At 37.1% G+C, this 9521-nt stretch overlaps 2 protein-coding genes across 2 annotated transcripts; both read right to left on the bottom strand.

Annotated features, from left to right (window-relative positions):
* Positions 1-5339: 5339 nt before the first annotated feature.
* On the bottom strand, positions 5340-9288 carry LOC140889331 (uncharacterized). The gene is made up of 9 exons (XM_073297047.1): positions 9153-9288; positions 7900-7982; positions 7617-7821; positions 7449-7517; positions 6794-6918; positions 6479-6563; positions 6133-6204; positions 5788-6039; positions 5340-5677 (listed from the first exon to the last, which is right to left on the bottom strand). Exons 3-9 carry the CDS (start codon positions 7653-7655, stop codon positions 5510-5512), a joined length of 810 nt encoding a protein of 269 aa, XP_073153148.1. The 5' UTR covers positions 7656-7821; positions 7900-7982; positions 9153-9288; the 3' UTR covers positions 5340-5509.
* On the bottom strand, positions 7683-8393 carry LOC140889332 (ras-related protein RABB1c-like). Its single transcript, XM_073297048.1, has 4 exons — positions 8328-8393; positions 8089-8277; positions 7900-7982; positions 7683-7821 (listed from the first exon to the last, which is right to left on the bottom strand). Exons 1-4 carry the CDS (start codon positions 8391-8393, stop codon positions 7683-7685), a joined length of 477 nt encoding a protein of 158 aa, XP_073153149.1.
* Positions 9289-9521: the final 233 nt, after the last annotated feature.

The following is a 9521-nucleotide window of genomic DNA, read 5'->3' on the forward strand; positions in this document are numbered from 1 at the left end:
GCATTGCATACTTGCATATCACCTAGGATTGGACTTAGACTCGTGATTGGCAACCACGGGTCGATTAGTAATGGAATCGATCATCCTAAAATATAATATATGATATTATCGTTGTATGCATGTTTAGACTAAATTGTATGAATCCCGCAAGCATACAAATTTTAAATGATGAGACAAATTTTCAAAATTAAAATCCCTCATTTTAAATATGATTTAAAATTGATATCAAGATAAATAAAGGAAATTTAAATATTGTTTAAATGTTCCTACCTTCCATCAACGATCAATGTATGAGATGCTACCCGCGGATACGGTCCGACTCATATTATTGGGGGGGCCCGTTCGTCGGAAAGCTGTACATTGGATCGACACATGTTGTAAGTTGGATGGAACTCCCATGGGATTGGCTCATATTATTGGGGATCCACATGGCGACCGTCCATCACAACTTGATATTGATGGGTCATCTTGACATGTCACAATAAACGGCGTCATATTATTGGGCCCTTATTGGACATGAGGTAAAAACATGGAGGTTGCTTTGGAAGCAATTGGGCTCTACCTTTTGAAAACTATGGTTGGCTGATATTATTCGGGACTATAGTTTGTCAATTGGACTCCATGTTCCCACTAAAGAAAATATTTCTCGTTTTCACTAGAGGGTAGTGAAATCGTTAAAATAGTGGGAGTGAGATTCATAAAATAAATTTCACCTATTTTATGTCTTAGTAAATTAATTAAACAATCACTGATTATTGTCTGTTTCTTTTCAGTATTTCATTAAGATGAATTCGCGCAATCCACTATTCTCTATTCTCGAACAAAATAAACTGACTGGCGCAAACTATACGGAATGGTTCCGTAAGTTGAAGATTGTCTTGACCTTGGAGAAGATGTTCTACGTGTTAGAAAAATCTCGTCCAAAGGAAGCACCAGCTGATATAAGTCCGGAAGAGTTGGCCAAACTTGATAAATGGTGGGACCATGATATCAAGGCCAAATGCTATATGCAAACTTCGATGTCTGATGAACTCCAGAGGCGATTTGAGGATACCGTGAATGCTGCTGACATTCACGTACAAATCAAGGAACTTTTTGGGGCTCAATCGAGAGCTGAAAGGTTTGCTACTGTAAAAGAGTTAATGACGTGCCGCATGCGTGAAGGGACTTCGGTCCGTGATCATGGGGTACGCGTGATTTGGCTCATTCAGAAGTTGGTAACGCTTGAATTGGTATTGGAGCATGAACTCAATGTGGACTTATTACTTCTCTCTCTTCCTTCATCGTTTGACGGTTTTGTGGTGAATTTCAATATGAACAAGATAGAGGCCTCCCTTGAAAAGATGGTCAATATGCTTGTAACTTATGAAGCCACTTTAAAGAAGGATAAACCGGTTCTCTTGGTGGGCTCCTCTTCTTCTGCTAAGAAGGGGCCAAGTACAAAGGGTAAGAAACGTTCTACCCCATCCAAGAAAACCGGACCCGAGAAGAAGAACAAGACAAAAGCTTCAAACATGGAAAAGTCCAAGGATGTTTGCCATCACTGCAAGAAACCTAGTCATTGGAAACGTAACTGCAAGGAATATCTAGAGCAGTTGCGAACTGCGAAGGGTATGTTTTATATTGAAATAAATGTTTCACTTAATACTACTTCTTGGGTATTGGATACCGGATGTGGATCTCACATTTGCAATGATTTGCAGGTGATGACAAGAAGTCGCAAGCTTAGAATGAGTGAGACCCAGCTGAGGCTCAGAAATGGTTCTAGAGTTGAAGCCAAAGCTGTGGGAGACGTTTATTTAATTTTGCAGAACGATTTTATGTTACTTTTGAGAGATGTTTTATTTGTTCCAGACTTGATTAAAAACATTATTTCTGTTTCTATGCTTGATAGAGATGGATTTTCTTGCAATTTTGTGAATGGGATTTGCAATATTTACAAGAATGAATGTTTGATTGGAAATGGACAACTTGAAAACGATCTATATAACTTAAAATTAAAAGACGTTCCAATAAATTATGTTCATAAACCGGTAACAACGAACAAAAGGAAAATCGATAGTCAAAACCCGGCAAACCTTTGGCATGCTAGGCTAGGTCATATTTCATCAAGGAGGATGAACAAGCTAGTGGGAGAGGGCATGTTTGATATGTCTGATATTAACTCTCTGCCTACTTGTGAGTCCTGCCTGAAAGGAAAAATGACTAAATCTCCTTTCAAAGGAAAACCTGAGCGTAGTCAAAATCTATTGGATTTGATCCATACGGATGTTTGCAGACCATTTAGTATTGGTACAAAATTTGGTCACACCTACTTCATTACCTTTACTGATGATTATTCTAGGTATGGGTACTTATATTTGATGAAATATAAGTATGAATCATTTGAAAAGTTCAAAGAATTCAAGGCTGAAGTAGAAAACAAACTAGGTAAGAGGATTAAAGCACTTCGATCAGATCGAGGTGGAGAATACTTGAGTACCGAGTTTTTGAGCTATCTAAAAAAGAATGGGATTCTCTCTCAGTGGACTCCTCCTATGACACCTCAGCTTAATGGTGTTTCGGAGCGTCGCAATCGAACTTTGTTGGACATGGTTCGATCCATGATGAGCTTCACTGAGCTCCCACCTTCGTTTTGGGGCTATGCTCTTGAAACGACGGTATTGTTGTTGAACAACATTCACACTAAAGCAGTGAACAAAACACCATACGAGTTATGGAATGGCAAAGCTCCTAAGTATTCGTACTTGAGGATTTGGGGATGTCCTACTTACGTGAAGCAGACAGTGGGAGATAAGTTGGATAGTCGATCCACCTTATGTTATTTTGTAGGGTATCCGAAGAATTCAATCGGATATTATTTCTATCATCCTACTGAAACAAAAGTGTTTGTTTCAAGGAATGCCACCTTCTTGGAGAAGGAGTTCTTATTGGATAAGAAAGGCAAGATGATGGAACTCGAAGAAATTCGAGAAGAACCCAAGATACAAAATAATGATCCTACACCTCAGGAACCATTGATTGACACGCCTATTACTAGAAGATCCGAGAGGACTTCTAGGCCTCCTATTAGATATGGTTTTCTTCTTGAAGGGGATCAAAGTGAACCCGACATTGGATGTGATCCAAGAAACTTCAAGGAAGCAATTTCTGATGCAGATTCGAATTTATGGCTTGAAGCTATGCAGTCGGAAATAGATTCGATGCATACAAACCAAGTTTGGACTTTGGTAGATCCTTTCGATGGAATTGTTCCAATAGGGTGTAAATGGATCTATAAGAGAAAACTTGAGCCTGATGGAAAGGTACTGACCTACAAGGCACGATTGGTGGCAAAAGCTTATACTCAAAGACAAGGAGTTGACTATGATGAAACTTTTTCACCAGTCGCAATGTTCAAGTCCATAAGAATTCTTATTGCCATAGCAGCATGGTATGACTATGAGATATGGAAAATGGATGTGAAGACTGCATTTCTTAATGGAAACATTAAGGAAGAAATCTATATGATGCAGCCCGAGGGATTCACATCCATGGGAAGCGAGCATAAGGTATGCAAGCTTCAGAGATCGATCTATGGTCTCAAACAAGCATCAAGAAGTTGGAACCAGAAATTTGATGAAACAATAAAGGATTTTGGTTTCATCAAGAACCCGGAGGAACCGTGCGTGTACAAGAAAGTAGTTAAGGATGCTGTGACATTCTTAGTACTTTATGTTGATGACATCTTACTCATTGGGAATGATGTAGGGATGTTGCAGTCAACAAAGATATGGTTATCAGGTAGATTCTCGATGAAGGATTTGGGTGAGGCGTCCTATATTCTAGGGATACAGATCTATAGAGATAGATCTAAGAGAATGATAGGACTTACTCAAGCTACCTACATCGACACTATATTGAAAAGGTTTTCAATGGATGAGTCCAGGAGAGGACATCTACCTATGTGTCATGGAGTCTCTCTATCCAAGTCTATGTGTCCCAAGACTGACGAAGAGATAGAGAAAATGACACACATACCATATGCGTCAGCCATAGGGAGTATCATGTATGGGATGATATCCACCAGACCGGATGTGGAATTTGCTCTGAGTGTCACGAGCAGATATCAAGCCAATCCCGGTCAAATTCATTGGAAAGCCGTGAAGGATATTCTTAAGTACTTGAGAAGAACTAAGAATGTATTCATGGTTTATGGAGGAAGAGAACTGAAATTGGAAGGCTATACCGACTCTAGCTTCCAAAGTGACGTGGATGACTCGAAGTCAACCTCTGGATTTGTGTTCATGCTCAATGGCGGTGCTATCTCTTGAAAGAGTTCCAAGCAGGACACCACAGCGGATTCCACCACTGAGGCAGAATACATTGCGGCATCAGCTGCTGCTAAAGAGGCCGTTTGGATGAGGAATTTCGTCCAAGAGTTGGGCGTTATTCCTGAAGCTGTTGGTCCAGTCCCGGTGTACTGTGACAACACAGGTGCAGTTGCTCAGGCAAAGGAACCAAGGTCTCATCAAAGATCCAAACACGTACTGAGGAAATACCACATCATCCGGGAGATCGTGGAAAGAGGAGACATCACTGTCGAGAGAGTGGCCTCTGCAGACAATATCGTTGATCCACTTACTAATCCCTTGCCAGGACCATTATTTGACAAACATCGCGAAGCAATGGGACTACATAGTATGACTACACTAGTAGAAAAATCGCGTAAGACTTCGGTTAATAACCGAATTCGTAGGCACTTAATTACCGAAGTAGTGTCACGTGAAGTAATAGGGTACTTTTTTACTTCGCTGAATCACCGAAGTCTTATACCTTAAATTACCGAAGTCTTTGGTCATTTTTTGGAGGCAGAATTGGACCGGTGCCGAAGTAAAAACATATATTGTACTTCGCTAATTTCATAAAAAACGAAGTCAAATATATTCTTATACTTCGTCAATTAATGAATTTACTGAAGTAAAAACTATGATTTTACTTCGAGTTTTGGACGAAGTTAAATATTGTCTGTTACTTCGTTAATTTCGTATATAACCAAAGTAAAATGTATTCTTTTACTTCGATTTTAATCAAATTTTCGAAGTTAAATATTGTCTATTACTTCAGTAATTTACAAAGTGAAATAATATCTTTTACTTCGTTAATTTCCTATATTACCGTATTAAAATGCATTCTTTTACTTCGTCTATTAATGAAATTACCGAAGTAATAGAATAATTTTTACTTTGTAATTTTATTAATAGACGAAGTAGAAGATAATGATTTACTTCGTTTATTCTAAAATTTTCGAAGCAATAGAACACATTTTCTAAATTAAGATTTAGATACAATAATGCCATAAATATATTTTTGAAACTTAAAAATACACTAATAATATTAATTAATCCATCCCAAAATGACACATACATAAATCAACAAGTACTCTATCCACAAAAATACACTAACAATTTGAAATGACATATTCAACCACCAAAACGTGTACACATCCACACATATTTCGTAAGAACTGCTACCTAACTGAGAGTAGGAATGTCGTAAACTGGATTCTAGCTTGCCATAGCTCCCCTAAAGTTGCTCTCTGTGACCACTGGTGAAGTCTAATGTAATCAATATTTGCTCCCTGAACTCCAATTATATCCTCTGCATAAGCAAGTGGTACTTTCATTGTCTGTGCAACCTGCCACAAGGAATCAACATGGCATATTTAAAGGAAGAAATAGTGCAAGAAGTAACATCCAACTCCTAAATTCAATTAACAGAAGCAATATTCAAATTACATGCCCAAACCTGAGTGACAATAGGCCCGCCAGAATGTCCTATTGCTGAAGGGCGACTTCCAAGTCCATGATCTGCTCCATACACTGAAAGTCTGGATGAACTCAAACGGGATTCTAGCTCTCTTTCACGGTCAAGGAAGAGTGAATCCCGCTTTAGAGAAACAGAGTAATCGGAACCTAGTGACGTTTGTGGGGTAGTATGCAGTGATGTTTTCTCAGTCCAAGCTTCTACTTGTCGTTCCTGCGTCGCCGGAGCATTATACTGCAAAAAGGAGTAACATTCTCATGATAGTCTCGTGATCGCATGAAACCAAAAAACCTATACCAGGAACTTACACTCTTCATGAAGATTTACCTGTTGCCAGGCCTCTATGATGAACTTAAGCTGAGATTCAGATTTACATTGCTTGTCGCTCAGTTTCTCTAGCTGCATAATAAAGTCATCATCAATACATTTCTTCAGTTCTAAAAAAATTTATAGTTCTTGTACTCAGAATAAAAATATATAAATTAGACACTTTGATGCATACAAAAGGTTTAAATTACAGAAAAAGGTCCTTAAATTGTAAAGTAAGTTTGCCCAGAAACTAATTTTAGTGACATTATTGGGTGTGTTGCTTTCATTTACACTAAGGTGCAGGAACAATAGAAATCTTCCAAGTGGAGGATTAGCAAACTTCAGAGAGAAACATGTTTCTTACATGTACTGTTTGCATTTGGTGTAGGTTTTCAAGTTCTCTTTGCCTTGACTGTACACGCGTTTGTATACTTTTGTGCCATTTCACCCTGAAGACAAACCATAATATTTGTTTAGAGAAAAATATACAAAAAAATATTGAAGAAACATTCTTACATACATTTGACAATTCCCAGCACAAAATCACTCAACCATCACTGTTTTTTGCGGATATCAGTACATGGAGTTCAATGAATAGTCAAATCAAATAATCAAAATTTGAAGTAATAAACACTCTTCAGAATACTTCAGTTTTGGCTTTAACATCCAAGAAACATACCATTTTCCTCCAAACCAAAAGAATACCGATCGAGAAGCAGAGCAACCACCTCCTTGTGAAGTAGCACCATCTCTTCCTGCAAAAGGTCCGGATACACCTCCGTATCCAACTTTGATTCCATTTGACTATCCAAGAAATACATAATAAGCATGGACATCCAGTAAAGTTGGTTAACATGAACAAATAAGTTTGTTGATTGGTCCTTGTCTAGTTTTTCACAATGCAATTCAAACATCTTAATTTACAAAATACAATATCTCAAAACATCCAACATGAGTAGGACAGCTTTTCAGATTTATCATCAACCAGACCATATATATATATTATCTTTATAGCGGTGTAGCACTGACTATGCATCCTATCGAAGTATATAAATAGTTGACATCTCTTGTCTCTACCCTAGTTGTGTATCATTTATTTCCCTTTCCTCATCTCTTATCGTTGCTTTAGTCACGGAACAGTGGATATACTATACTTAAGAGGGAGAGTTTCCAGTTAGTGTGTTTCAGGCATTTTCAAACATTCAACAAAATTTATCATATCTTCTACCAGTAACAGATAAATTTATTTTGTACACAAAGTAAATTCACTAATAGAGAGAACGTCTTATGAAAAAACTCCAAATTATGATCTCAAGAATCAAATCATATCTCACCTCGTTGGATACATCAAAAGCTCCATCCTGAATCTTCCTGTAGATTGTTGAGACGGTCTTTATAAATGCCTAAAAAGAGAAACCAATAATAAAAGATTTGATACAAAGTATGGATGCAATGAAACCTGAGTACCAACAAGGGGTATTTATATTGGAAAAATATGTCACATCTTCAACATTCTGAGCGATCATTGTAGATGCCTCCATGAAAATCAAGCCATGCTCCTTTGCAAATTATTCCCCTTCTTCTGTGCTTACTGCTCTTCTGTGAGCCAGATCGCACTTGTTTCCAATCAGCATTATGCTCATGTTCGCATTCGCATGCTGCCTTGCATCCTCCAACCAACTGGCAAGGTGGTTGAAAGTATCCCTCCTGAAGAATTAAATATCAGATTGTCCAATAGGAACACGAATTAAATTCCAAATTTTAAAAAGTCATTGGAATCTCTACCTGGTGATGTCATAAACAAGCAATGCCCCAGCAGCACCTCTGTAGTAGGACCTTGTAATGGACCTAAAGGATTCTTGACCAGCCTGATATTTTACACATGATTAATAGAGATCATATGTATCTAGTGAGTAAAGAAAAAAATTGTCAGATGATACTTCGACGGTATATTCGGCTTAATCCAAATCTTACACTGTCAACAGCTATAGGAAAACGAAGGTTTGTTCTAGAATTACAGATCGTAAAGCCATAACTCATACAAGATAAAGTCACAAGAACATTAAGACAAACTGTGTCCCAAATCTGCAACTTGATGGGCTTGTTGTCAATTGTGATCATTTTGGCCCCGAATTCAACACCAATGGTTAAATCGTGCACTGGCTGAAATCAATTGTGAGTGAACTGCAGAAGTAAGCAGGATTTCCCAACACCTGTAAATTAATAAAATCAATTGCCTCTATTGTCAAACAACACCCAACGATGCTGTCTAAAGCCATTATTTTCTTCCAAGTTCTGACTGCAGATTATGACTCTCTCTTGAAATGTGCACTTCTACGGACAATAGATCCAAGAATAGTCATGGGGCCAAATCACATAAAATTCATTGCAAGCGAGTATTGGATTAAAAAATTCTAAAAGCATATTAAACTTCTTATCTCAGACATCAATACAAAATAAACATCCCAAAACTTTTTGTGCAAGAAAATAAAATTTCCATAAAACATTATGACAATGTAATGAACGATAACATAAAAAGTTAAATTGAAGAAAAAACTTAATAACATGTCACAGATCATATCTTAATTCATCAAATTAAGAACCAAAAAAACAAAACAAAGAACGAAAACGGTACAAAAAAATAGAGGGAGAAAAGATGAGATCAGGTTTAAATGCAGAGCACATTAAAACTAGACCGAACCAAAACACGTTCTGAGCATATCTTGTGCCAAGACTATATATCAATAAGGAATCATCTTCCAAAACATATAAAACTCAAATCAAAAGAGAAACCAACTCAAATCAAAAGAGAAACCCAAATTAACGTAAAAAAAACGGGAAACATTGGCGTATATATTTGTAGTTTTTTGGATCTAACAACAAGAACGAAAAATCTTCCAAAACATGTCAAACACAAATAAAAAAGGAAAACCTGAATTCATTTAAAAAAAATGAAACCCGAATTCTTGTAAAAAAAATGAAAACATCGTCCAAAATATGTAAAACCCAAATTGATACCAAAATATAAGGATTCAGACCTTGGGCTTTCGAATTTTGGCATTGGCGAACGATTCTCGGCGTCATGGATGGCTGGAGATGCAAATCGGCGGTGGTGGATGGCTGAAGAAGAAAGGGGATCGCACATTTGATTTTTTTAACGATGGCTTTTTATTAAGCGGAAGAAAAAGATGTATGGGAAATTAAGTGAAGGATCTGGTTCTTCTTTTTACTTCAGCGTTTATAATTAAAAAATTTATTTTTTTTCTTTTTACTTCGTCAAAAATAATATACCGAAGTAAAATACAACTTAAAATTATTAGTGAAGCCCGGGTTTTTTAAAATCCGAAGTAAAAGGTTCATTTTTACTTCGTCAGTGATATTACCGAAGTTTATTGTTACATTTTACT

Source organism: Henckelia pumila, chromosome 3, assembly GCF_033568475.1.
Source record: "Henckelia pumila isolate YLH828 chromosome 3, ASM3356847v2, whole genome shotgun sequence".
In the NCBI taxonomy this organism is placed as follows: Eukaryota; Viridiplantae; Streptophyta; class Magnoliopsida; order Lamiales; family Gesneriaceae; genus Henckelia; species Henckelia pumila.

Excerpts from the sequence above, each read along its gene's own strand:
- LOC140889332 (XM_073297048.1), bottom strand. The coding sequence starts at position 8,393 with ATGGCTTTAGACAGCATCGTTGGGTGTTGTTTGACAATAGAGGCAATT. Across the intron at positions 8,278-8,327 it reads TTGATTTTATTAATTTACAG|CCAGTGCACGATTTAACCAT; the intron begins GTGTTGGGAAAT and ends AATTGATTTCAG. Across the intron at positions 7,822-7,899 it reads CTTGTTTATGACATCACCAG|GAGGGATACTTTCAACCACC; the intron begins GTAGAGATTCCA and ends TTAATTCTTCAG.
- LOC140889331 (XM_073297047.1), bottom strand. The coding sequence starts at position 7,655 with ATGGAGGCATCTACAATGATCGCTCAGAATGTTGAAGAT. Across the intron at positions 6,040-6,132 it reads TCATAGAGGCCTGGCAACAG|TATAATGCTCCGGCGACGCA; the intron begins GTAAATCTTCAT and ends TCCTTTTTGCAG. Across the intron at positions 5,678-5,787 it reads GCGGGCCTATTGTCACTCAG|GTTGCACAGACAATGAAAGT; the intron begins GTTTGGGCATGT and ends TCCTTGTGGCAG.